This window comes from Pungitius pungitius, chromosome 3 (assembly GCF_949316345.1).
Source record: "Pungitius pungitius chromosome 3, fPunPun2.1, whole genome shotgun sequence".
NCBI lineage: Eukaryota > Metazoa > Chordata > Actinopteri > Perciformes > Gasterosteidae > Pungitius > Pungitius pungitius.
In genome coordinates this window covers 24,166,340-24,193,991 of record NC_084902.1, presented here as the reverse complement: position 1 = coordinate 24,193,991, position 27,652 = coordinate 24,166,340, and the positions used below count along the sequence as shown (strand labels likewise).

Below are 27,652 nucleotides of genomic sequence, written 5' to 3'. Positions count from 1 at the left end.
AAAGGCAGGCAAGGACATCGGCTAATTCAGAAACACTGGAAACCTTGGCATACACACAAGACAATCTGGCAGGGATCAACAGAATGTGACAGGCTTAAATAGTGAGTGGCTGACGAGGGCATGTGCTGCAGGTGAGAAGGGCAGGTGAGGATAATGTGCTGATGTGGGAGGATCTGAAATGACAGGAGGGTTAGTAGACATCCAGGTGGGATGAAAAACAAACTAAGATGTGGTCAAATGTGTGAGAATTGATTTAGATAGATGTCCTCGTTTGGCAATGCAGCGAGCAGCAAAGCAAAAGTTTGGAGCAATGTTCATAAAAGTCTGGGTTTAAGAAGGCATCAGAAAGAAGCCCATAAATCCTCTTTTATGAGGATTCAGCTCAAAATTCCTTCTCCTTGTCGTTCATTCAACACACAAAACGCAAAATGGAGAAACTTAAGCTGCTGCCATTGAAATAAAAAATATATACTGTATATATAAATACATAGATGGTCCTTATGCAGACATCCACATACGAGCATGACTCAGAGTGTCGAATGCGTACTGACCCAAAGCTACAGGCTGAGAATAGGCTCAGAGACCATGGTGCTGCTTTCACAGCGCTCTTTTACAGATGGAGCAACGTTACTGGTGCAATGGAAGGGATCAGATTAGAGTAATGTAGGGCGACAAAATAGAGCTGGCTTCATAGCACGCTATCAAACAAAGGTAAGATATTTAACTCGTTCTTCCTGGGGTTTTTGTAAGGGAAATCTAAATATTTTTGACATAACAATTGGCAGTTTGCATTTATCGATTTATTGTAAAGTATTACATTGGGTGCTGGACTACCAGTAAAAGTAAAAGTAAAAGTAGTGTGAGGGATGCTGTCACAGCTAACATTAAAATATCAAATAAAGGAGATGAGATTTATGGTTCCATAAAAATAAATACAGCGTGTGAGTTTGAATGTGTGTTTTGCAGCTGGGTCACTAGTAGTATCATCCCAAATCCAGTGAGTCAGATTGCTTGTACGCTGAGGGGCCGCCCTCAATGTTAAACTGCCATGCTCCGCATTATAGGCTTAAACTAATGCCTCATTAGCATCAGTGTCTCACTGACTCTGCTCTGAAACCTCCTCCTCCTCCACCACGGCAAACCTGTTAACATCACTGCCAACCACGCAGAGCCGCAGGAAACTGGTGCATGTGAAAAAGCAATATATGACAAAAAAAAAACAATCCACACTGAATTTGAGTTCAAATGAAAGTTCAGATGGAACTCCCTGCAGGTTACTCCAGCATCTTAAGGGTGCTTAATTCCAATCAAGGAAGAATCCTGTTTTGAGAGAGCGGGGCCTGAGCACATGTGGCACAAATGACCTCACACCTTAAATCTGCAGTACAGGTGACGTGAAATCACTCCCACACAAAACTAATCACACAAAGCATGGCGTTTTTAGTAATGTCAAATATTCCTATGTGTGTTTGCACTCAGCCAGTAAAAGGTTGCACACACACACACAGATGGAAACATGGATAAGCTGACAGGCTTCATGGCGTCACTGTATTTGTGCATCAAAGTCACCATAACTCCTAATCTCGTCCTTGCGTGTTTTGGGTTTTTGCGATGGAGAATGTCGAGCTTAAAACTTGTGTTACCACTGACGTGTGTGGGTCAGAGTGCAAACAGTGTGCTCGGGATGTTTGCATTTTTCCAAGAGATTTGTACAATGACAGGAATAAAAGCAGGGAATCATGATTAACGATGGATTAAATGTCATGAAAACAAATGTGGTCCTCAAGCCTTTTAGCCATTCAAGGAGAATATGTTGTTATTATGCAACACAGGGATGCACAACGAGTCCATTTACTACACAGCACACACATGGCAGACAAAACAAAACCAAAACAGGAGTGCATTCCTAGAGCAGTGCATTGTTTTTCTAATTTGCCTAATAAGAAATGTAAACAGCAGCAACAGAATACAATTGTCTGGGCAGATGATATGACATCTTCACATTAACAATTCAACGTGAGGAAAAACATATTCCATTAAGTGTTTGATCACCAAGCATCATGATGTAAACAGTCCACCTCATTGTCCCGCCAGTCTAAGTGGCATCTGGTCCGGCTGGTCTCACACTCACAAATGAGCATTAAAACAGTCCAGTAGTGTTTCATATAGCAACATTTTGCAAGACTGATGTAATGTTTTCCTATTACAATTTCAGACACCAAATTCTTTTTTTTCCATGAAGCAAAAACAACCATTTGGTACGAGGGTTAGAAGGCCCTTTTCTCCCAGATACGATGTGTGGAAAGAGGTGAGGGGGGTAAGGAGGTTGGCGATCGGAGGTCGAGGTTTGGGAGCACGTCAAGCGCGGCCTTGTGTGTGTTGAGAATCAACTGGAATCGGATTCTGTACTATACAGGGAGCTAGCGTAGGTTTTGGAGGACTGAGGTGATGTCATCTCTGGTGCGGGAGAGCAGATTAGCGGCTGAGTTCTGAATGTATTGCAGTTTGTGAATGATTTTGGTGGATGAGCTGTACAGGGTGATATTGCAGTAGTCCAGTCAAGAGGAGATGAAGGCTTGAATGAGTGTTTCGGCAGCTGAAGAACGGAGGAAGGGGCGGGAGACGGGCAATGTTTTTGAGGTGTGATTAAATGTTGTGTTCATGACCGAAGATGATACCAAGGTTACAGACATGTGTAGAGGAAAGAACCGAGGTGCCATCAATGCACAAGGAGAAGTTGTGTTGGGGTTTGTTTAGTGATTGTAGTCTGAGTCTAAGGATTTCAGATTTGTCACTGTTGAGTTTGAGGAAACTGGCTCGCATGCAGGCTTTTACATAGACAGTTGGTGATGGTTGAGTGGGTGGTGGGGGTGATGGATTTGGTGGAGAAGGTGTCGTCAGCAAAGCAGTGGAAGTGGATTTGTTGATACTAAGTCACTATACAGTCAGAGAGGTATGATTTGAACCAGTATAGCAATGCTTGCTTTTTTCCTCCCATAAAACAATTTTATCACTTCCTTAGTTGCTAACTTTCCTCTTACTTCTTAATTTTTCCTCTGCACATAGATACTGAAAAAGCTTTCCCCCATGATCTGATTAGGTATAAACGATAAAAGCATGGAAGAAAAACCCATCCAGCAGGCAGTGATCTGTTTAAGCTGTGTCCATGCCCCCCACTAGCTATCACACCCGCTCATTGGGAAACAAATATGAGTCAACTTGTGCTTGGCTCTTCTAACGAGAGCGTCCTCCTAGAGGGTTTCCTTTGGAAAACATGTTTACGAGCCGCGAGAGAGCGTCGGCTGATACAGCGGCATGTGGACCGGGCAGGCTGGAGTCTTCCACTCCGCTGCCAGCGTGGTAAACAGCAGCAGGAGTGTTTTTGAACGGGGGGGGGGCGGTACATGGGCTCTGCATGCTGTCCAAACATGTGGAGTCTGAATGCCACAGAGCAAGATATACAGAGACTTTCCATTGACACACACATACACAGTCACATGTATGTACAGGCTCCCCCACAGATGGCAAAACAGATAAGATACGCCAAAAAAGTAAACTTTTCCACAGATTATATATATATTATATAAATCCGAATCCTAAGAGAAAATCTGAAATATTTTCAAAAATGAGTATCAAATAATGCTGATGCCTCATTGATCATTAGATCTCCCTATATAAACCACCAGACAGGAGATAATCGACCCAGAATTTTTCACTTGTTTTGCAGCAACAAGTCCAAAAAGGACAGATCAAAACGAAAAAAGAAAACACCCAGTATTAAGGCACTAAGCCAAGAATCCAGATGTCTCGCCTTCAGGCAGCTTTCCGTCTGGGCAAGCATGCAGAAGTGATGGCTGGTAAAAGCCAAAAAGGTTCAGAGAGAATGCATCAAGGCTGATTGACCTGTTGTCCTCTGTGTAACTAAAAAGTGCTGATGGTCCTGGAGAAGGAGGTTAAAGAAAGTGCAGGTTGGTAACTGATCAAGATTTGCCATGGCAACGGCACCGTATGTTCATCCTGCGGCCGGTAGCTCCCATTCATTTCCCCACGTGTTTTGTCTTTATTTATTGTTATTTAGTGTCACCAATGGCATTTGACAGAAGACATTAATCAACACCTGAAAAGGAACGCGTCCAAATTGAACTAAACTTTCCCAAGGAGGAGAAACCAGATGGAAGCAAAGCTAACCCAGCTAAGACCAAAGGCTGCTCCACTACCACTACCACCAGGAGGCCGTGGCTGTGTTTACAGCAAAGTGCTTTGAGCTCAAACACAATCAAGGTTTACATTATACTGTTTCTTACAAATGGTCTACAACTGGATGTTGTTGTGAATCACTGCGTTGCATAATGACAATGAACTGCCCTTGAAGATAGCGGAGGCTTTATAACCTATAATCACTTCCTGCAGTTGGCTTTCTGTGTCTCTTTGACAAGTCAGAGACAAACAAAGCAGTAGGCCAAGAACTAAACTAACTAAGCAATAAATTACAAATCCCATTTGGCCATCAGGCCATTATAAAAAAACTTTCAGTTTTCACTTGATTTGTTGACCCTGTAAATACCTTCAGTTATACTTTCCTCCTCCTTTAGCCCTCAAAGGTCTTCCTGCTGTGAATATTGTTGCGTTGTGATCTAGCACGCACGTGTGCAACGTGTCCTCCGTGTGGACAGTATAAACAGCAGTTCTACGAGTCCCTTAAATGACAACCGTTACTTAAGCCGTAACTCAGGTTTGAAAACAGCCGACTGCGCAGCATTTTCTCGAACCAATTGATATGGATAAAACGCCGGCATCATGAAAGCAAAACTACATCCTCACGAGTATTTTGATCATGTACTGTGTTCTAAAGAATATGTGTCAGTATGTTATGCTTCCATGTGGGCTCACAGGTCCTCTCTCTTTTCTGTGGATCATGTAAAGTGGGTCATGGCTCCGCCCGGCTGCTGCGGCTGCTGCGCAGTGGAGCCAGCAAGCCCCGGCTGAAAGACGTCCTCAGGCTGATCCAGGGAGAAATAATGGGGCCAGCGACTCTCAATCCCCTCGAGAGCTGCTGCAGGGAGGGAGGCCCGGTGGAGTGCGGGGTTGCCAAAAGAGCAGCTATAAGACCCTAATTTACAATGAATACCACACACGCAGCTTGAATGTGCAGTGGGTGCACGCGGTGCATGTTCGGGAGTGGTATTTGAAGTTCAGTTTCACAAGATTGTTTCCTGTTATGCCTCTCTTTGCAGAACAAGGCACCAACACATGAGGGAAGGGGCACGTGGGTTGGATTTCCAGTGCTGCCTTCCTGTTTAATGACTGAATGTTCATTGATGACAGATCTGAAAGTTTAAATAATAATATAAAATATTAAAAAAACAAAAGTATCTGAAGTAGCCAATCCACCTTCTTCTGTTTACGTCTTTTTAAACGTGTTTTCATGTTCTCCCCTTTGTAACGAATGCACTTGATTTCACTGGTAATTGGGGGCTCAAGACTTTGTCAGAAAGTTGCAGAAGATAAAGCCTCCAGATCGTGTGACGGTGATGTGGATTTCCGTTCTGAATTCATTCCTCGTTTTGTCTGTGTACAAGCATGTGATTGTGAATAGGATCCTACATTTGGGAATAATTGGGGGCATCCAGGAAGAGATCAGACAGAAACACACACAGAATAACATCAGAGCAACATCCTGTAAACTGTATTTTAGAAACCTTTAAAGCCTCGTTGCGCAGGGTTGAAAATTTTACATTCCTGCCACACATGATTTAGTAAGCTGTTCTCTATGTTGAAGAAGCAACAACTAGTGACGACAAAAGCATCAGGCAACAAAAAATGTTGGTCCTGTGTCCTTCTCCTGAGGTTTGCCATCAGAGCACAAATGTGCCCATACAGATATTATTATTATTTTTAAGAAAAAAGAAAAGGAAAGGGAAAAAAAATGGTTTTTTTGTCAGACGGACACTCAGTGCCGAGAATGGTGAGGAACACTGTGTCCCTCCTGGTGGCTTGGTGGGGTTTATGTAAGGCTGGTTTCTGCCTGGCAGCAGAGAAGAGCCCCTCTAACAGTGTCATATTGCTAATTAATACACACCAGCCGGAAGTGTGCCCTCACTGCATGTGTGAGTTTATGTGTGTGTGTGTGTGTGTGTGTGTGTGTGTGTGTGTGTGTGTGTGTGTCTGTACTGCAGACACTTATTACCCATGGAGAATATTAAAGCAACTACATCACTGTGAGTGTGGGATGTTTTTTCATAATTTAGAGGGTTCTGCGTTTTAAAGGGGACATACAAGCTGAACACACACGTCATCATGTTGGCTAGTTCCTAATGTCACGTTTCCCCCGTCGGATTGCTTATCTCCTGGCCGGGGACTAACCACTCACGCTTTTGGGTTTCAAACCTATTTGAACTGAGCCGTCACAGAGACTAACAGCATAAAGCCGTGCCAGCAGCTCTGTTAGGCCGCACGTTAGCAGTTAGCCTAGCTTAGCGAGGACTGGAATCGGGATAAGCAGCTAGCCTGGCTATGTCGCACATTGAATTTGACTAATTTGCTCTCAATAATAACAATGGTGGTTTGTGGTTTGAAGGGGAAACAGGGTTTAGAAATTCAACAGAATATGTGGGAATTTCTATTTTTATTCAGCTAAGTGTGTTCCCCAGCTGTTCTAAACTAGGCTAATCCCCCTCTAGCTTTAGCTCTGTATGTAACGCACAGACATTATTGTGTTGTTAGGCTTATCTAACACTTTGTAGGTAAACTATTTTTTTGAAAACCAAATTCCATTTGTCATTGGAAGAGGTCAATGGTGAATTTTACCTTAAGGTTAACTTTGCCTACAAATAATAATCAAAATTCTAAAATGAACATAACTGCAAAGAAACACGAGTCCCTGTAAAAGTTGCAGGTGAGTGTGTGGTAGAACGGAGCAGGTGGAATGGTGTCGTTTCACTTCGTACTTCGGACCTGCTCAACATCCAGACTTCCATCTACTAAGTCCTTCATGGAGACGCGTGGCTGGGAAGGAAGTCATTGGCTCAGTATGAGCTTCCTGACTTGGCCCCGGTTTGAAAAAAAAAAAAAAACACTTGCAGAAAAGGAAAAGCGACTTGTTCTTCCACAGATCGGGGGCACAGTAGGATATCCGCCTCCCTTGAAACAGTCAGGAAGCCGTTACACTTTGTGCTCAATGCATGATATTCCAGTGAGGGAGGGAGCAGAGGAGGGGCAAGATGGGATTTGGAGTGAGGTTCATAATTTGTGGTACAAAGAAAGATATATCAATATGTCAATATACAGTAAGTAACATCTGTAAAGCAAAACTTAAATGTTAATGTAATACTAAGCCATGCTTAGTCCGGTATGACCAGCAGCTTTGCTTTTTATCTAGATGATAGAATTGTTAAATTCTATACAGTTCTGAAATTTCTCACCAAAATAACACTAAAACAAGTATTTTTATTTTACTGTACTGCCAGAAATGGGTATTTCTTATCAAATAAATGTATTTATATCATTTTTTTAAAATGTCATATCAGTGTATTTAAAAAAGGCCTGAACATTACACACTAATAAGAACACAGATGATTTGTGGGAATAAAGGAAGACAAGCTGTAACTCTTTAAATAAATGCATTTATTTTTGTAGGTTGCTATCCATAATCAATACAGACAAAAGCAATACTTGACTATCAGAATTTATAAATCATCATAATCATTTTTTGTGAGCATCACAATAAACAGTATATTGAATTATGTACAATGGAAGACAACAAAGCTTTCAGATTGAGTTCATCCAAGATCAATCTGTCGGTCCGTGGACACAGAAATGGGTAAAGCGCTTTTGAGACAAGAAAAAAAGTTCCAGAAGAAAACCAAAAAACATGGCAGAAAGAGAAAAGTACATGGAGCAAAACAGCTTCTCCTCGCCACAAGAAGAAAATAAATCACCAATGCAATGTTACATTTGGTTCCACAGTTGTTGTAAACTAGATTGTATTCATGTCACGATTGCATATGCAATTAGGTAAAGTGAGTCAACAAGGCAAAGAGATCTGTATAATAAAATAGACAGAGTATTTTTTCATATAGTCAAACTGCAAGGGAGAAAAGCATACAATATACTGTACAACCCCAAAGCAAACATCCCATCCCCGTTTTAAAAATCTGTAGCCAAAGTCTTTACACAGGAACCTCATTGCAACATAGCTGATCTAGTTGAATATATTGTTTTAAGTTAAACTCTTTCTATGTACACAATATACACATTCAAGGCTCTGTAGATAAATAGATACCACATTTTAGCATGTTACGGCTGCAATATTATTAAACTCTGTGAAAACCGTTACTCGCGATATGTTTGTGCGGTGTTCCTACCAGCTCAGCGATACATTCAGACACGGTTAAAAGGTTTACAATCCACTGTACACCAAAGGGGGTTGTTAGCCTGCTGGAGTTGGCCCAGTGCACGCCCCAGTAGAACAGTCAGGGCTTTCAGATTATGTCAACTCACCATCTGTTGGCCATTACGGAGGTTCAAAGCTTCGGTTTCAGTTTTAGAGATCCTACAACTTTTGGAAGAGATACGACTTTTCTTTTTGTTATTCAAAAGTTAAATTTAAAAGAAATGAAAACAGCATTGGTTGTAAATGTCATCTATTAGGGGGCTAATGGTAGCCAAAAGCCAGTCTGTACCTAATATTAGCCAATGTCAGCACAATATGTGCTAATATTACAATTTGTTTTGGCATCATTCTGTAATTGTAGATAGATAATTTTCCCTTGGTGAGCTTGGCTAGTCACATAGCTTTGCTGAAATTGTAAAATAACGCAATGTTCTTCAGCGAGATCCAACTTTTTATGCTGTTGGAAATACAGCTTTATTTTACAGACAGCTGGTTTTCCCAAAGAACCTCCATAATGGTGCCAGATGTGTCGTTGTGGTTGGCCAGCGATTGTCTCCTCACTTCCGGCCTTACTCTTTGACCAGAAACCAGCTCCAGTGTGCCCCACCCGCGTCGTGGCTCAACCCCCTCCATTACCACCTCAGCTGTACAGTTGTACCGTCTAATGATATCACAGCAGCGCGGCCTGCGTTGAGCGCAACGGCAAGCCATATAGGTTTGAAGGTAGGAGTGTGTGAGGTTTTAGGGGCTCAAGTGACTGAGGAACTGTGGGAGGTACAGTGCATTCAGATGCCTAATATTGTGGGGGTCTGAGCGGAGTTAAAGACATGCATAACTCTTAACAACATTTAGAAATATAATTCTGTAAGTCCAGCGCATTGATTGGACCAAAAATAAACTAAGAATAAATAAGAAATTAGTAATTAAGAAAATATTTTAATATCGATACAATAAATCAGATCTCTTACTATATATATCAGAAATAATATTTTTACTGGTAAGCTTTTTAAGTTCCACAGAATAACAATATAGAGATGGAGGCCAAAACAGACACACCGTAATAGAATATTTATCTCTTATTTCATTAAAAAAAAAAAACTAAGAACAGTATAGGCATTAAGGCATTGGGTAGGTCCTATCAAATATTCGTCTTCCAAAAATAAATAACATTAATCTAAATATAGTTATATATTCCTTGTACCGTGGTATCTTCACTCCCTGGGCAATTTGTATGGTAAGTTTCTTTGTTCACTGTTAGTTGTACCTTGTCTCAGAAACACACTCGCATTCACACAGGCAGTTGTAAAAATCACCCTCCGGTAAATGAATCGTATCTGGTTACCATTGGAGCTTTGTTACTATCTAAATATATTTGCGCCAAAATGTGGGTCACAGGTGAGATGGCCTCTGAAAGCGCAGGGAACATTAGACTCACCAATACAACGTCCAAACATCCACCCACTCACACACACACACCTGTCCTGCCTTCAGCAAAATGACATGCATAGACGGTGACCTGCTTGTTGTGTGTGTGATTGTTGCCGGGGGTCCAGACAGTCTTTTAGGGGCGAGGAGCCCAGTGGAAGGGCAAAGTGGATTCTGGTTTGTTGCTGAGCAGCAGGTCGGTGAAGTCGCCAATTCAAAGGATAGAGGAATTCTTCAATCTGAAAGAGACAGCCACAGAGAAAGAAAAGGGAGTTAGTGGGAATATCCTGTCAACACTCTTTGGTGTAGAATGAGCATTTGTAAGTTTTTGAAAAATGAAAAAAAAGAAAACACCCGTTTTATTACAAAAAAAACCCAATGCCAACAACGCAGAGCTGAGAGGTCTGAGGGAACAGTCTCATACTGTACAGTGCAAACGCATTCAGACTCAGATTACGCTGTCTGTGCCACAACAAGGGACGCTGGGAAAAGCAGCTCCAATAACAGGAACAGCGAGTGCCGCCCAACGGTGTTGAACAGGAGGGATTAAGAAGGTTTTAAACTGATTCATGTCCCTTTATTTAATGATGATATTTAGTACCCATTTTGGTTCGTTACAGCCACAATTTGGATCAAGACTGGTCCACCAATGCTGTGGTTGGATGGCGTTTGTCCTTTCTTAACACACCAGCTGTTTTGAGGAAGCTGCTTGAAAGACGGTAGATGGGGGCGGGGGGGGGGGGGATTGGTTGTGGAAGTGAGAGGCTGGTCGGTAGCAGCCGTTATTACATAAGCTAGGATAAAAATGAAGGGGGGTTGGGGGGGGTTCTCGTCATGCTGTTGTGTTGCTATGGACACCGGCTGAGTGGAAGAGAACTAGCTTCCATTACAGTAGCTGATACATCTGTGATGTCATACACAGAGAAGAAATAACCATGCATTTGTAAGGATAATTATGAGTGATTGTGTGGCCGCTGTTGACATCTGTGCGTGTGTAAGGGGGGGAGGGGCCTTGCAAGCAAAGAGACGGAAGGATTTACTTAAATTTAGAGTGGAGGTCTGGAGGCGGGGGGGCCTGAGAGCAAGGCTGTCTTTTTTTTCCGTGGTCCTAACTAGTTGCCATATTTGGAGCATTCTTGAGAAATTATATTCTTAAAATAAAAAACTAATAATAAAACAGAGGGCGGCAGGGTAGTTGATGACATTGGATGTTACGTCAATAAATCCCGATAAATACTATCAAAGCAGGTATTTGTCAATTTAGAATATTTTGTTGACATGGAGATATTTCTCCATAACGATAATTGGGACTAAATGTTGATCTGCTAATGCAGGACAAAAATGTACACCCACAGTCCGCACCGTGTAGCCAGCAGCTGATGTCCACGGAATAGCCCTCATTGATCTACCTCTGGCCGTCTAATCCCGCCCGCAGAGGCTGTAATCTCATCTGGAGCAGTGGCTGTCTAAATGTAGGCAATGCTGGCCATGCAGTTATCTAGCAGCTACCGCTTCTGTCTGGAACATCCCGGCCTACTTTAGGCCCCCCCTCCTCTGTGCCATCACACCACACACACACACACACACACACACACACACAGAGCCTGGAAACTCTGACACAGGAACCTGCGGTGTTACGTGTGCATGTTTGCTCTCTATATATCAAGTAACACAGCATTTCTGGATTTGATTCCGGTTTGTTATGTTTGCAGGGTCTCGGCTTTAACGGCGGTCCGACGGAGACGTAAATAACCAATTCAGCGGCTAATGTGTGCGTGATTGAGTGTTTCAGCCGATGTGCAGGGAATGCAGCATCAGGCCAAAGACTAAAACCAGCGCTTTACGCCAGAAAACAGAGAGGAAAACGAGCTGCACGGGAACCACAGACTCACAATGCTTGCCAATTCAAACAGTACTAAAGAGTGCTATGTGCCAACATATTCATTCGCTAATGCGAAATGTTAACATAGTGGTGCGTCTTTTTAGTCTTTAAGAAAAATTTGTTTTAAAATTTTGTTTAAAAAAAATCCATTAAAAAAAGAAAAAAAGAAAAATCAGCTTGTTATGACAGCTGCATCAACTGGGCATGCTCACAGTCAGTTAGGGATGCATGGCTATCCCGTTAACATTGCGCACACAACACGCGCACACAGGAAGTGAAAGTAACATTTACACACATGTAAACCCACTGCGGGTGCATGTGGATCAAGCAGCGCCACACAATGACATCACCCGCTTTACTACCGAGTGAATGATGTGTCCTGAAAGCGGGATTTGAGCCAATGGATATGAATGCTTTCAATCTGGCCGATGAATTTTACACACACTCTTAAGTGCTGATAGCAGTTATCAGAGCTTCCTTTGGGCACTGAAAGAGTCACAGGGGGAGCCAAGGCGCTAGGCGTTAGGACATCTAAGCCGGGCTCTAGGTGGAGGATCGAAAAGAACGTCGGGAGAGGGAGGGCATCCTGGCAAATACATAAAAACCAAAAGCGCCTGGCAGCTAAAAGAAAACCCAGGCGATGCACTTTGACCTGCATCACCCAGCTTGGCGTCATAACGCTGGGTCCAAGCACGGAAAACAAGCCATCGCTTGTCCAACACTCCCAGAATGCACTTTGGTCGCTCTTACTTCTGCTAAGTGAACTGCCTAATGAGGCAGCAGTGTGCACGTGCCTTCCCCCGTTATGCACGCATTCCTTGACTTCCCTCCCACAAACGAGAAGGCACTGGAAAATATCTCTCCCTCCCTCTTAAAAAAAAAAAAACATCCCCAGGAGAAAAACACACCCCTGCATGCGTACGTGCTAGAGTCCACATGGATGTCCCACCCCGCTCCATCTCCCGAACATGACAAATAACAACTTGTTTTCTTCTTCTGTGCAACGTCCAAAATAAAAGTCCACATAGCGGCTCTCTCTGCGTAAGGTGGGCGTGACATCCGGGTACCTGAGCCCCCCCTCGCCAGTCTTTAATGTCAACACTGTGTGCTGTTGTCCTAGTTTTTACCGTCAGGTATATACAGATTGTATGGTTGGAATAAGAGGTCTGCATCCGAAAGCCCACCAGCCCGAAAAACTCGGGCTTTACAGCACTTGCAATTTTTAATGTATTTTTATTTAAAGAATCCCCGTTGTGTCATCCTTTTTGGCGCAAACACCGTTCATTCATAGTGAAGCGTCGGTGGAATTCAATTATCTACTCTTTTTTTGTATCTGCAGCCCACAGTGACGCGTCCTGCTCCCCGTGCTGCTTGTTTACTTCAGCGCTCTCAGCTTGGTCACGTTTTTGCTGCGTTCAAATGCTGCGGGGAAATCTTTGCTCAGACCAAATATGGACGGGACTAAAAATAAAAAATTAAGCAGGGTGAAGCATTGCAGCTACATTTATGACCCACTCCTGCTCGTTTTTGATACAGACACCCCGTTGTTTAAGTGCACATATCGCCAAAATTAACTGATGCATACAGAATATGAAGTACTCAGAAGTTGGTGTTTAAGAGCAGTACCTGAAGGCTGCACCAGCGTAAGGGCTTTAAAATCACAGAGCAGTTTACCTTGATCCTTGCTTTTTTCTTCAAGATTTGGTACAGCTCTCTGCTTTTTTTAATCTATAACGTGCTTTGGTTAAAATGAAATGAGCAACCGTTCACAACTCTTACACTTATTTAGCAGTAACACATTCAGCAGGGACCTGACTCACCTTTGGCAGTGGTTGTGGCCTCCTTGAATCCCAAACAGACATACGGTGAGCCGTGTAATCCATTGATACCCCCTTTGCAGCTGCTGGTGGGTTTGAAGCTGGCCAGATCCTCACATTTCTCCACGTCCCGATTGTCCAGCAGGTTCAAGGCAATATAGTTGAGCCTGTTCGGGTAGCCAGCCGAGCTATGCCGGCTCATCGGGCTGCCGTATTCCTCGTCGGAGCCCTCGCTGCTCCGGGACGAGATGTTCTCCACCGAGCTGTGCCTCTTCATGGCATCGCCGCGGGCGAAGGAGGGGAAGACCGGCGTCACGGTGGCGGTGGAAGAGAAGGTCTCAGAGCTGTGGCGCCGGCGTCCCTGCGGGTTGGCCCGAATCACCTTGGCGGAGCAGTCGGGGTCCACCGCGGAGGAAGAGGTGGCCCCGATCAAAAAGACCCCAATGCCTTCTGAGACTCCCTGGTCCTCCAGAGAGAGCCTGCTCTCCCTGCCGCTCTGGCAGCTGTGGAATAAAGTTCAAAATATTTCATGAGTCAGAAAATACATTTCACTGTCATGATTTAAAAAAATGCATCTTGTTGACAATAGTATTATACATTCATTAAGATCAAATGAAAAAAAAGGATACTGCTTAATATCTGCATCAGTGTTATTAATGAATTACCTCCCAGCACAGTTACACATACCTTGCGGTGTTCTGAAGAACAAGCTGCACAGGGGAGCTGGTCATCCCAAATGTCATCTCAGTGTAGTCACTTTTTACCTCCTCGCCACGGGCCTGAGACCCTTTCTCACCGTCCAGACGATACACTCCGTCCTCCCCCGAGCACATGGGTAACTCTGGGAGCGTGCCCAAGCGTTCAGCGGGAGTTTTCTTGGTCGAGTGCGAGCCCAGCTCCAGGTTCATGTAGTCTGTCAGAGAGGACCTGCCGGGGCCCCCGACTGTACAGCCCACCGATGACGACTGGCTCTCTGTGGAGGCAACGGAGAATCGGGCAAACTCGATGTTGATGTATTCCCCGAGGCTCCGGGGTTCTCCGGGCAGCGGGTGCTCATTCATGCTGGGCAGGGTCCTCACGGTGTCCAGGGACAGCCGGTTGGGCCTACCGAGCCGCCCTCTGTAGTGCAGGTTCTCCGCCCGACCGTGTCGAACAGGGGAGGGCACAGAGGGGCTCAGCGGGGAGCCCTGGGCCACATTGGGCTGCATTACTGAATAATAGTCGGACTCCCCCGCCCTCTGCCTCAAGCTCTGCGGGCTCATCAGCACATACTGGCTGCTCTCCTCAATATTGGAGGCCTGCAATTTAGCCGGGAGCGTGAGGGAGCCGGCCTGGTACGCCGACCTCACCTTTGCCGGTTCCCCAGCCTGCTGGCCCAGGTAGTAGTCGGGGGGTGTCTGCAGCGGAGGAGGGTTCCCAGGCGACATGTTCATGTATTCGCCGTGCCTGTCCGGGCTCTCAGCAGAGGACCTGAAGCCGCACCACATTCTCATGTAGCCGTTGTCCTCCAGGGAGCTGCTGCAGGGGGAGCTGGTCTTGTAGCCGCCGCCGCCGGCCGCCGTCTGGGGGTGCACCCTCGGGTTCACGATCTGCTTTGGTGCAGAGACACACATGGGGCTCATGGGCATGTAATCGGGCGCCTTGCCCGATTCGGACGACACGCCGGGCGTCATCGGCATGTAACCGTCATCGGCGAGGTTACTGCTGGAGCTCCTGGACGAACCGATTTCGACGTCTCCATAGTCCTCAGGGTAACACACTTTGGGCGAGGCGGAGTTAGAGTTCTGTCCTTGGGCCATCCGCATGAGCGTGTACTCGTCCAGGGAGGCCGACGACAGCGGCGCCACCACCCGCTGCTGACGCGGTGTAGTGAGGGAGTGCGTCCGCTTCCTGTACGCAATGTTGTTTGCCGAACCTTCGCCGCCACCGACCCCAGACCCGCCGTCGTTCGTCCCCTCCATGATCATGTAGCCACAGGGGTCACTGATGTCGCGGGACGGGGGAGTGCTGCACAGAGAGTCGGGGGTGTCGCTGCGGGTCAGGGGGATGAATCGCAGTTCCCCCGGGCTGGAACTGTAGTCGTCGCACGTCATGAAGCCAGTGTCACTGAGGGAGCCCGAGATAGAAGCGCTGCAGCTGAAGGGCCGCCTGCCCTTATCAGGAGTGCAGATTCTGCCCCCCCCTCTGGGAGACATGCTGACAGGGCTGGAGGTGCCCGGCGGGGAGTTGGAAACCGGCATGGACCGGCTATGATGCAGGCTGGAGGAGGAGTCGAGCATTCTGCAGGTGCGCCCACTGCTGAGGGTGTTGGACCTGATGAGGTGATTCCCGGAGCTCGGACTTCCATTCCCGCATATGGACATGGACACGGGCCGGGTCACGCTCCCGTCCCCCTCGCTCGCCGTTCTGGTACGACACGACGTGGACTTTCTCCCCGAGGAAGGCGCCACCATGCTGTCCGTTCTGGATCGCCTCACCAGGCCCGTCTGGCTCGGGGGGAGGTTGTTGAGGTTGCGCCGGGTGGGCACGGAGATGGGGTTGGTGCTGGCAGACTGGCTCTTGCTGCGCGGCCGGAATTCGGAGAGCTCCTTCATGGCCTTCATGGCCTCGAGGATGGTCTCGTGGATGTTCTGCGCCACCACAGAGTCCTCCGCCTGCATCCAGAACTCCCCGGGCCCGGTCACGGCCGAGCGGCCCACCTCGATGAAGAAGAAGCTGTCCGAGTGGCCGCATCGCCTGATGTTCATGAGCTGCAGACTGACAGCGGCGGACTCGGAGTTTAGCTTGACGAAGCTGATGGTCCTGCTGGACAAACACAGCCTGTACACTCCAGTGAGGTTCTTGATCTGACCCAGGCCTTTGGACTTGAGGTTGACCTGCCACACCTCCGTATAGGCGGCCGTCACGGGGGCCATAAGCCCATAGCTGGCTTCCTCAAAGCCCACCAGGGAGGACGTGGACGCGGGGCTGTCATACATTTTCCCCTCGGCTATGAGGTCGGTCAGAACCTCATACCAGCTCTCCTGCTCCTGCTCGCTGTCCGCGGCCACCGCGAAGTACTCGTCCTTGGTGTAGAGGGCGATGAGGTGCCTGTGTTTGGCGTCGGCGCGCTTGTTCACGCACAGACACGAGTCCAAAGTGATGAGGCGCTTCGCCGCTGACTTGTTCCTCCATTTCTTCTCGCTCTCGTAGTACTCCAGACAAGCGGGGCTGCGCTCCGTGGGTTCGCGCAGCACGAAGAAGCGCCGGTGTCCGTGTTTCTGCTTCCTCAGGTATCCGCACCTCTTCACGCCGCTCGTCCCGTTAGGTAACAGGTGTCCTCCCGTCGCCGGAGGACTTGCCATTTCTTCTCCACGTCTATTTATTTTCCTTCTCCAAGTTTCAGACAGACAAGCCGCTTGCCTTTTTTTGTTGTTTTTTTACTGGCAACCAAAAATACTTTAGAGAGCCCCGTTTAAGAAAAGTAAAAGAAAAAATATATTTCTAATTCATCGCAGACGTCAAAAGCTGCGTCCGCGGTCGCGCCACGGCAGAATAAAGGCTGCAGCCGGAACCAGACCGGAGACTGATCTGATCCTGGAGAAAAACAACATGTGACGCTGCTGCTCTAAAAACAGAATAAAACACGGAGTCATAGGGGGCGGGACGTGCTGCAGGGGTCGTGTCTGTTCGTCACGTGGCTCTGACGCTCCCTATTGGCTGTTTAAGTAATTCAAAGCGAGCAAACCCCGCCCCCCCCCGCCTCTACCCCTTAGCTTTTCCAACTGCCCCGTCGTTAAGAAACAGAAGTCACAGGCCCGTTGAATAACAGCAATTCCTGCAAACTGTGGAAAGCAAGTGTGGGCAAAACACACGGTAAATGCTCGGTTGATGTGTGCTGCACCAGGGGAACACTCATTGTCACGGTGCAATTGACGTGCCGATTTGAGATTATTAAGGATTTGAAATGTGTAACATAATGCTGAGGCAGTAAACAACCCTGATGTCCCCACTTGTTATGTAAGGAGCATTGTGGCATATATTTAAAGCTGTGGTTATTCCTCTCCTGCTGGAACGTAATGGTTCCTATTTCCACACCATCTATTCTCCCATACGACACTTCAGCAGTGTACACATTTGTTTATCATTATGGACATTAACTGTTGTGGAAAAAGGTAAATAAAAAACAGCTGAAGAAAGGGGAACCTTTTTTGTGTTATTTCTATGTTATTTTATCTTCCTTCGTGCTCTTGCATCACTTTGCTGCACATTTATAAAAACAATTCAAGGATGTTATTGTTGAATGAAAGACAGCCATCTCACAGAGGAGGGGATGACCAAAGCCAGTGCGTCAGAGGCCCCTGTGTCATAACAAGCTGTAGAAATGCTGCCATCGTCTGGCTGCTCGCCCTCCTCCCCACGCAGGATTCCATCAACACATTGTGGATCACAATTAAGAGACAAGTCGGAAGGGCGCAAAAATGACGTACAGAATAACGACAGGATTGTGCCGTGAGGGGCCTCGCACACATTTGTTTGTCAGATCATTTTGGCAATTCCAAGAGTTATTCCACCTTTGATCTTCAGGATCATTGGTCACCGGCCGCCCCCCCGCCCCCCAATCAAAAAACCCCAAAACACAATATTCCTAATCTCCTCAACAAGCAGATTACACTCAGTGAGGTGTCCGTGTGAATGTCTGGTACGGTATGGTGTGTATCTGCCCCGTTAAGCAAACACATAAATACTCCAGATTAAGGCTAATCCCCTCCTTCTCTAACCACTATTGTGTTCATTAATTAAATTGTTGATGCCTCTGTGTGTGTGATCACTTGGCCTTTGCCTATTTTTCTGTTATCACACCAGTGTTCACTTACACAGGGATCAACAGGGCCTGTGGCATGTGTTTTCAGCATTAGCCGTCACTTATAATCTGAAATGTGGGCAAAAAAACATAAACACCTTTGCCAGGATTTAGTAACACGTAACAGATATAAACAGCCTGAGGCAATAAAGAAACAAAGGAAACAAAGCGATTATTGTTGACATCTAAGCGGCAGGGACGCACAATGCTTCGGCAACAACACCAAGGGGATGACGCTGAGCGCTGAAAATTGTTTTGTTTCGCAGGCAGTGAATGGGATGTGGTGTGCTGATACGTTCCCACAGAGTTTTCCATTCAACACCAGTCTGGGTGTCTTCTGTCCCTCTGCAGGCCCGAGTGTGAGGACCATTTTATCACCTGTGTGTGCTGAGTCTGATTAACAACTTTTCCACCTTGTGCTCGGTGTGAACAGGACATCTAGAGTTTACAACTGCATCCAACAGCCTTCTTCAGCCGTCAGAGGTTGTTTTATTTTGAAGATAATAAGAATGAATGAATAAGAATGATAATAATCATTGTTGAACCCAAAACCAGTTAAAGCTGTCGCAGTCACCAGTTATGATAGTACCAGAACCAGAACCCATGAGGAAACCTAAAGGGTTTATTCAGTCTATATGTTTGCAAAAACCATTAAGAAGTCAAAAGGTACCAAATGTTTACCTTATTAATCCCAGTGTAGTCAAATACTGGTGATAAAGATCAGACTTCCTCTTTTTTTCTTGTTGCCAGACCCTCACACAATTAACAGATCAGTGTACCAAGGATTTTCCATGTTTCCTGTCCTGGGGCACAGAAGCCCTTTCAAGTGTCATAGCTTCCACACATAGAGGGTTAACTTGTAACACCTATGTGATTGTTGCTCACTTCAAAACAAGTGTGGATATGATCCCAGAGACCTGCAGTATCCCTTCGCGAGAGGAGAGGAGAGGCCTCGGCGGCAAATGCCTGAATGCATATATATGCATATATACAAACACACAGAGATGAAACAAACGTCCTGAGGCAAATTACTTTTACAATCGAACCATTGCAATTAAAGCTGCAGGTATTACATATTTCAATTACCAATTGATCCATATTTATGTTTTTTCTGTTAACCTATTTGTAGTTTAGTCTTCAGTTCCCAGAGGCACGTATGACCTATTTTGTTTTTCTTATGTCAAATCTTGACCTTCTTCTTATAAAAATAAAAACTTTCAGATCATATTTTTCGACCTATCGCGGCTAAAGCTTCAGCTTCAGCTTATGCCAAATACTTTTAGTTGGACGTGTAAGAGGATTTCTATTTGAATTTAGCACAGCACTGACATCTAGTGGCAGAGGACAAAGGCTGCACAGCCGTTACTGGGAAAACTTCTTGGATCCGCTTCATAATAGGTAACATTTTAAAATGTTTTTAAAATGCTCTCCTTCTCAGGTTCACCATCCCAGAATGTATAATGAATGATTCATTATGATTGTCCAATAAGTCAGAATCACGAAATAATTAGTTCAGTCAAAAACCAGTGTCTCATAAGGTTGACATACGTATTTTTAATGCAAGGAAAAGAAAAAAAAACAATTATGCAATTTGGATTCCAACTCAAATCTTCTACTAAATCAAACAGATGCAGATGATGTTTCTTGTCGATCACACAACTGAGATGCACATGATGGGGGCTCCGCGATGTCGCGCGTCACACACATCACGTGACAGCGAACACGCTTATTGGTTGGGTCTCCTGGGGTGACGAATGTAGGAAGTAACTGACTAACTAGGAAGGCTGTTTGTGATTGTCCTCCATCTGTAGCTCTCCTCCACAAACGGAAACATGGTGTCTGCTGCGCTGCTCTTTCTGCTGCTCGGTTCTGTCTGTCGAGAAGCCGCGTCAGAAAGAAAACTAGTATACGTAACTGTGGTGAGTATTGTTAATAAGTGGTATAACGCTACGGAAGCTGTGCTGAAGTCTGGAGTTATTCATGGTGGACAGACGCTTACGAATCTCCATTCAAAATTGAACAAGTTATGTGTTTTCTTTAATGCACAGCAAACCTGCATATTGATCTAGAAGGGAATTAGTCTGCGAATAAGTCCTACTGCTGCAGTCGTCATTTCGGCATGTCGACAATCCACCTAGCAATGTCTTTTTAAGAGGCTAATTTTGTGTTTGGTAAACAAAGCTTGCTATTTCGCTCAATTAACTTGCAAATGTGCGATGCAAAAATAATAACATAATCGAATAAAAGTGTTTGACTCGCAACGTGTAAAGGCTTAGGCTTGTTCATTATTTTGAGTCGTGTGACGCAACGAAACCAGTAAATAACACAACATGGAGCTCTGCTAACAAACGCAGCTCGTGGTTATTAACTTGCATGACGTTACATATTACTATGTTTGTCAGGTTGACTGTAACTTGGTGTCATGTAGAAACTCCCAGTTTCTGATGTGATCGCGTGGAGATGCGCATATTTAGAAAGCAGAACTACTTGTTAAAATAATTGACGGTCCAGCTGTCCTGACTGATCACAGAGCACCCTTAGAAAACTGTTGTCGTCCACATGCTCTGTACAGACGATGCAGATGAGACACCAGCTGGCAATCTTGCAATCCTACTATGACGTGAACATCTTGCTTATTATTAGCTAATTGAATTTAAATCCCATTATATAATACATAGAGAACGTTTCTAAATGTAGCGTTATGGCTGATTGGGATTCTGTAAGTAACGTTTGAAAGCAGCACTAAATCGTCCCTCCCGCACATTGGTGCTTGTTTGCATGTCCCTTTTTATTATTGCATTTATCTGTTAAACAAAAGCCAGTGACTTTCACCCATCTGCTCATTTCCAATGCAAAACATTGAGATGCTCACAGGAAGTTGAAGGAATAAAGTCTGTAGGTCACCGTAGAGTAAAGGATAAGCTGGTAACACGCCGACAACCTATGGGTCAAAATATTGTAATGAGAAAGTTGCAGTTTGAGTATGGCAAAATGAACCGTTTGCCTCATTTGAACTGTATTGTTAATGTATACTTTAAACTCCTCTTTGGCTTGATGGTGAGAATGATATTTTTTTCCACACCTCCCCTATTTTCTGAGTTTTTATTTTTTAGCTTTTTAAATAATGGTCAATGTGTCATGGACGTGAGAATTGAAAAAGGCACCGGACACACTTGTGTTCTCTCGTCTTAAAGCCGTGACATCCGGCATCTTCCTTGTTAATGTATGAGTCCTGGAGGTAAAGGTCAGGAGGGCAGCGTAGATTATTCCTCGTACAAAAGTCCCATCGCGGCAGTTGATGTAACATTATTATTATTTTACTCGTTAAGCAACTGTGGCCTGCCTGATAACCATTGATGGATCAAGGTGCAGATACGATTAGGTGTTCTAAAGGGATAATCCACCCTTCGAATAGTGTTTACAGACTTTATCTCGGTCATGCATGCTCTCGGCACAAGAGAGCCACACTTTTCTGAAGACTGTTTGAAACTCAAAACTGTTCCATTTGAGTGGCCTGCTGATGTGGCAGCATTTGGGAACGTGGCCTAATCGACTGGATACGGATATTACTTTCTGGCTCTGCACGATTAAGGCCTACAGTGCTTCCTCTGTTTCTGGAAATGTTCCCTTTTAAGGCCCCATCAGGTTGGAACATCTACTCTCTTGGACAGTCGATTTGATCAAACTCTGATGAAGCTGTTGGTTGAGTCTCTGAGCAGCTGCATGTTTACAAATGTTATCCCTTTTGCGAGCCATCCAGAGAAGCTAGTTTAACATTTTCATTATTTATTTGTTATTTTTCTACGCACAGCAATTCCACACTGGCATGAATATGTCCTTGTGGCGCTCGCAGCAGCGGTTTGCCCGACTAATACCTCCCTTCCGCCATGACTTGTGAAGCGGCAGTGCAATTCTTATGACTCATTTCTGACCATGTCACATGTTGAAATAGTCAAAATCGTATTGACTTGATCAAACGGCTCTGTCTTGAATAATAAAAAAAAATGTGCTCATTTTTTTCTGTCATGAAGTCCTTTTGTTAATAAGCCATCATTTTCTTGTATATTCCGTTTCAATTAGGTTTCCAATATATTAAAGTGATGTTCACTAGCTGGGGTTACTAAGAAAGAAGATTCAGGATGTTTTTTGTACTTCAGTTGGGTCTTGCCTGACTTCTCCTTTCTGTCCCCCTTCCAGTTGTTTCGTCATGGCGACCGGTCCCCTATCAAAACCTACCCCACCGACCCTCACCAAGAGAGCGAGTGGCCACAGGGCTTTGGACAGCTATCACAGGTGGAGCATTGCAGAGCATCCTCTGTTGTCTGGATCTTCTTGATGTATACCTTATTGGGTACATTTCAAGCTCTCCGTGGCTTGCTCAGTCACAGTGTAATTTTAGCACAGTGATCTGGCGACCTGTGTTTTTTATTTATTATTCATCATTATAACCTCATTTATCGGGCAAAGTGTGTCAAAGTTGAACTACGTCCTGTGACCTCATTGCTGTGTGCTCTTTCAGGAGGGCATGAGGCAGCACTTGGATCTGGGCCGGTTTCTCAGGAGTCGTTACCAGGGGTTCCTGAACGAATCGTATGATCGACACGAGGTAACATTGATCATATGACACTTGATCAGTGCACCTCGCAGACAGACAATGGTTCATATGAGTATTTAGTGGAGAGGGGGCGCTCCGACATGCCGGTGTTTATAACCGCTTCTGTCCGCAGATCTCCGTCCGCAGCACGGACTACGACCGCACCCTGATGAGCGCCGAGGCCAACCTCGCAGGTCAGACCCCCAGCGCTGCCGCCCTCCTCCGCCCCTCCCTACGATTGGTCAAACTCTCCTTATGGCCCGCATTAACACTCTCTTGTCCGCCGCCCAGGTCTCTACCCCCCCACGGGTCGCCAGGTCTTCACGGCGGACTTGAAGTGGCAGCCGATACCTGTGCACACTGTGCCGCAGAGTCAGGAGAGGGTATGTGTTTGTGCACATAGTTCAACCTTTGCTGTGGATGATTGTACACACTCTGTATGAACTCTTTTGTTGAACTGTCTTTGTTTCCTTTTATTTTATTTTTAGCTTCTCTCTTTTCCTCTGGGGGACTGTCCTCGCTACAAACAGCTGATGAACGAAACAGAGCACACGGAGGCATTTATTAATGTCACAACAGAGTACCAGGTGTGGGGGCCGGTTTTCACGTAACGTAGAGAAGCAAAGTCTAAATCAACATGACCTGTTTTTAATGGCTTTTTTTCGGCGGTCCTCTGTGCAGGACCTCATCGAGCTGGTCAGGAATAAAACCGGACTAAATAACACCACCGTGGAAACCGTCTGGAGCGTGTTTGACACACTGTTCTGTGAGGTGAGAACACACACACACGCACATGACCAACAATGGCTTATTGGTTTGCTGCACTTTCACTTTAAAATAAGAGCGGCCCTTTTGCTCAAGGGATGAGCTGTTTTTTTTCCACGTCTTGTGTTAACAGCTCTCATGGTGTTTGGTTTCTGTCTTGTGACTCGACCGCCCTCGTCAGTTTTTAAGGAACCCCATGGACTTTCGGCCTGTTGGAGGAAGAGAATTGTGCAATTGTCTGGTGCAATGTCACATGTGCAATGTCTTATCTGGTTAACCCAAGTCTTTGCTTGCATTTCAGCATGCCTCCAATGCCATGTAGAACTCTCAATATAAAGTATTGCGGTTTTTGTAGTTCCTCCTTTTAAGGCCAGAGTCTTAAAGTGTTATGGTTTCCTTAATTCCCATTGCGTTTTCTGTTTGTGAATTCAGTCCCGGCACAACATGACCCTTCCTGACTGGGTGACTCCTGAAGTCATGGGAAAGCTGCGAGTGCTCAAAGACTTTGGATTTCAGGTAAAAGTAGAATCTGCAGTTGCTATGGTTTTAGTTTTGGACCTCTGGTGTCCCGTAATGGTCTCAATGCTGTTGTGTAGTAAGTTATATATTTTTTTATTTCTATACAGGTCACATTTGGCTTCTACAAACGGCAAGAAAAGAGCCGGCTGCAGGGAGGTACACGAGTGAAATTGAGAGAAATTCAAATGTTACCAAAACTGGAAGAGAAGTGTTTTTAGCATCACTTTATGATGATGATGGGACTTGTTACCCAGGGCAACAGTACGGCTCATTGATTTCTTTTTAATAAAGCTCTGTGGCACTAAGGGATTGGGTTTAATACTTGTAATTACATTACTGGAGTTGCATCACAAGACTTAAAATAAAGGGCTAAATAGGTGTCTTTGTCTTTCAGGCATCCTGTTGGGTGAAATAGTGAAGAATCTTTCCAAGATGGCCGTCCCAGACCCAAAACTGAAGCTTAAAATGATGATGCTGTCGGCAGTAAGATTGACAAATTTTTTTTCCCTCTCATTTGGACAGAGCCACGCTCAGTGTTTCAAGTATCAATCCTAGGTGTCTTCTGCCTGTAGCTTAATGTGTAGTGCCAAGACAGACTGGTGTAGATCGTCTATCCCTCAGGGAGAAAAAGCAAGTCAGCACATTTCCCAAGAAGACTTTTTGAAACGTTTCATTTTGTAATGTGTGCGCCTTTTCCACAGCATGACACCACTGTAGCCGCCCTGCAGGCCAGCTTGGATGTGTTCAACGGAAGACAGCCGCCATATGCCTCCTGTCAAATATTTGAGCTGCACCGGGACGACAACGGGTGAATCACAAACGCAGAATGAGCTGTAGACCCTCGCTTAATGAATAACGTGAATAAACACTCATCGGCTAATGAGGAGCTGACACCAGGGAGGATGTTTATAAGTGCATACATGTAGAATAGACATTTACTTTAACACAACTAGAGTCAAACATGCATCTTCCCCTCAAACAATGAGAGACTCTAAAACTGTCTTTGTTTCTCCTCCCTTCCTGTCTGCCCCCCAGCTCTGCCTCTGTGTCACTGTTTTACCGGAACAGCAGCAAAGAGGAGGCGTTCCCTCTGCAGTTACCCGGCTGCTCCCTCGACTGCCCCCTGGACGACTTTGTCAGAATAACAAAGCTCTCCATTTCAGAAGACCGCGACAAGGAATGTCAACTGCCTTTGAAGGGGAGAGATAAAGGTGAGAAAAAAACACACACAAAATACTGAAGGTTGCGAATCAAAGCGATATTGTGCCCCCCACTCATCCGATGTCTTGATCCGTCTTCAGAAGTGATCATCAGTCTGGCAGTGTCTGGCTCTCTGCTCCTCCTCCTCGTCATCCTCCTCCTCGGCGTGATGTGTTGGCAGAAGGAGCCAACCGGTAACCGGGGTTACCACCAAGTGATCAACCAGGAAGCCGTAGAGGAATCCTGACAGGAGCACAGACTCGTCCCTCGGACATCGGCGAGCATGGAGTCCTGGGGCAGCAGCAGTGAAGACGATGAACTTTGAACTGTTCAAAAAAATAAAAAAAAATGTCTGTGGGGCTGGTTCCATCAACAATGTTTGGGGACCTGCAACTTCAATGACGGCTTCCTCGGCTCTTGACACTAACACAATGGATGAAACGTCATCTGAGGGACCAGGAATGTGAAGTAAATGAAGCGGAGAAAACAACTTTTAGTCAGTTTGTCTTCTAAAGAAGTTGCCGTTTTCCCACATTGGTCTGATGTGGCCAAATATGTCCCAGATGTCTGCTGTCTATGTATGAATAGTTTGGCATCCCGGTGTCTTCCCGGCTCGTCACATTCTCGTTAAAAACATGCAGGACAGGACTTTCACCTCAGATATCATTCTCAAAGCTCACTTTCTATCATGAGCAGAATACTTTCGCTTACTACGTATGTGTTCACATCTGCGGGTGTATTCATGGGCTACCAGTTTGTGCGTTGCAGTGTGATTGTGAGGACTAATGGTCGAGATGCCTTAAAGTGTTTTTGATATTTTGGCTTGTTTTGGTGCAGATGTTAGACGCACTATTTCCACAATGGAGCAGCAGGGTGGTGCTGACTCGCACCGAGCGAAACAACCAAGAGCATCGTTACAAGTGTCCTTTAGCAAAATGGCAACCAGCTAAATCTCTTGTGCGCCTTTCAACCAGCTTCTTAAATATGCAGCTTTCAGAAACACTGTAAACTTTGTCTTTCAATCCGACTGTGAATGATTTGACAAGCAGTCCTGTTCAACGCAACTTTATTTTGAACTGTTGATCGAATACTCTTTTTAAGTACAACTAAACCCCCAACCCATATTTTTCATCTATATAAGTGGATTGTATTTTACTGTTGAATGTTTCATGTTCGGACCTAAACGTTGTTTCAACTAACGGTGAGCTTGTGAAACGGACATAGGTGGGATGTAACAAAGTTCCAAAACGTATTAAAGAGCTAGTTCATCAATTCATATTTCTATTTAATGATATCTCACTCAAACGAACTAACGTTTACATTGTATTTTGGTAATGCAACTGCCCCTTTTATAGGGACAATAGTTATCATGCTAGCGGTTAGTGTCTGCTAAATTAAAGAGTAATGCTGACTGTTAAATTACATTTAGCCACACAAAGTGCTAACTTATGTGGAACACCACAGTTACTGTCAAGTCATTTCCAGGGTTAAGGGTCTTCAGCCAAAAATTAGGGGTTCAGTGTCTATATATGGAGGGATGTGTCACCAAAACCTTTGTCTTCTGGCTCAAATAAATTTCAAATCCCAATGCAACATTGTCCAGAATCTGGCTCTATTCTTAAGTCACAATTTTGCACTAAATTAGTTTGCAGTGTCAGTCATTGTAGTTAAATCAAACATGGAGAACCTGATCTTTGCTTAAAATATTTATGTTCAAACTGTCATTCAAATTAGAATTAAGGCTCTATGAAATTCATTCTTGTTTTTTGGGGGAAAAATAAACTAATGCGAATGTAGACGTCCAACACATACGCTGTGGTGAACTATTTTTGCAGCGAGTTGCTGTCTTGACTTAATTTGGGTTAAACGTGTTAACTAGTAAACTCGGCCACGTGACCGGCTGCATAAGAAGAATTTCTGTGCAACTCACTGGCTGTTTGACACCGATCACACCTATGGGTTGCATCATTTCAAATTAATATTTGTGATTGGGAAAGATGAAAGATTCCGCTTTGTGTGTCTTAAAAACAGTGCAGTAGGCCTTTATTTAAACATGGTAGCGCTTTTCTTGCATACACAGTTAGTGATCTGTCACACAATAGGTTACATTCAGAATGCCACAGATAAATTAATCTATAACAAAAAAAAAAATTATGAAAACAATCTCCATTGTACAGCTGATAGAGCAACGTTGTTAAACACATGATGTCACCAT

The 27,652-nt window shown here is 45.0% G+C and overlaps 2 protein-coding genes across 3 annotated transcripts; one reads left to right on the top strand and one right to left on the bottom strand.

Moving 5' to 3' along the window:
* Positions 1–7,602: 7,602 nt before the first annotated feature.
* Positions 7,603–17,098, bottom strand: LOC119213930 (insulin receptor substrate 2-like). The gene is made up of 3 exons (XM_037465186.2): positions 14,204–17,098; positions 13,520–14,019; positions 7,603–10,056 (listed from the first exon to the last, which is right to left on the bottom strand). The coding sequence occupies exons 1-3, from the start codon at positions 16,858–16,860 to the stop codon at positions 10,052–10,054; spliced, it is 3,162 nt and encodes a 1,053-aa protein (XP_037321083.2). The 5' UTR covers positions 16,861–17,098; the 3' UTR covers positions 7,603–10,051.
* Positions 17,099–20,114: 3,016 nt separating this feature from the next.
* On the top strand, positions 20,115–27,614 carry acp2 (acid phosphatase 2, lysosomal). Of its 2 annotated transcripts, none has more exons than XM_062561366.1 (13): positions 20,115–20,278; positions 22,557–22,652; positions 22,879–22,965; positions 23,087–23,147; positions 23,245–23,336; positions 23,442–23,535; positions 23,624–23,724; positions 24,151–24,234; positions 24,345–24,393; positions 24,632–24,720; positions 24,939–25,045; positions 25,273–25,448; positions 25,539–27,614. In XM_062561366.1, the coding sequence occupies exons 1-13, from the start codon at positions 20,192–20,194 to the stop codon at positions 25,682–25,684; spliced, it is 1,269 nt and encodes a 422-aa protein (XP_062417350.1). In that variant the 5' UTR covers positions 20,115–20,191; the 3' UTR covers positions 25,685–27,614. The 2 variants fall into 2 exon arrangements, with proteins under 2 accessions (XP_062417350.1, XP_037313401.2); XM_037457504.2 differs by having other exon boundaries at positions 23,442–23,540; positions 23,635–23,724.
* The last annotated feature ends 38 nt before the right edge of the window (positions 27,615–27,652 follow it).

Coding starts and splice junctions, on each gene's coding strand:
- LOC119213930 (XM_037465186.2), bottom strand. CDS start 16,860: ATGGCAAGTCCTCCGGCGACGGGAGGACACCTGTTACCTAACGGGACG. Junction 14,020..14,203: donor GTTCTTCAGAACACCGCAAG/GTATGTGTAACT, acceptor TTTATTCCACAG/CTGCCAGAGCGGCAGGGAGA.
- acp2 (XM_062561366.1), top strand. CDS start 20,192: ATGGTGTCTGCTGCGCTGCTCTTTCTGCTGCTCGGTTCTGTCTGTCGA. Junction 23,337..23,441: donor TGCCGCAGAGTCAGGAGAGG/GTATGTGTTTGT, acceptor TTTTATTTTTAG/CTTCTCTCTTTTCCTCTGGG. Junction 23,536..23,623: donor TATTAATGTCACAACAGAGT/ACCAGGTGTGGG, acceptor TTTTTCGGCGGT/CCTCTGTGCAGGACCTCATC.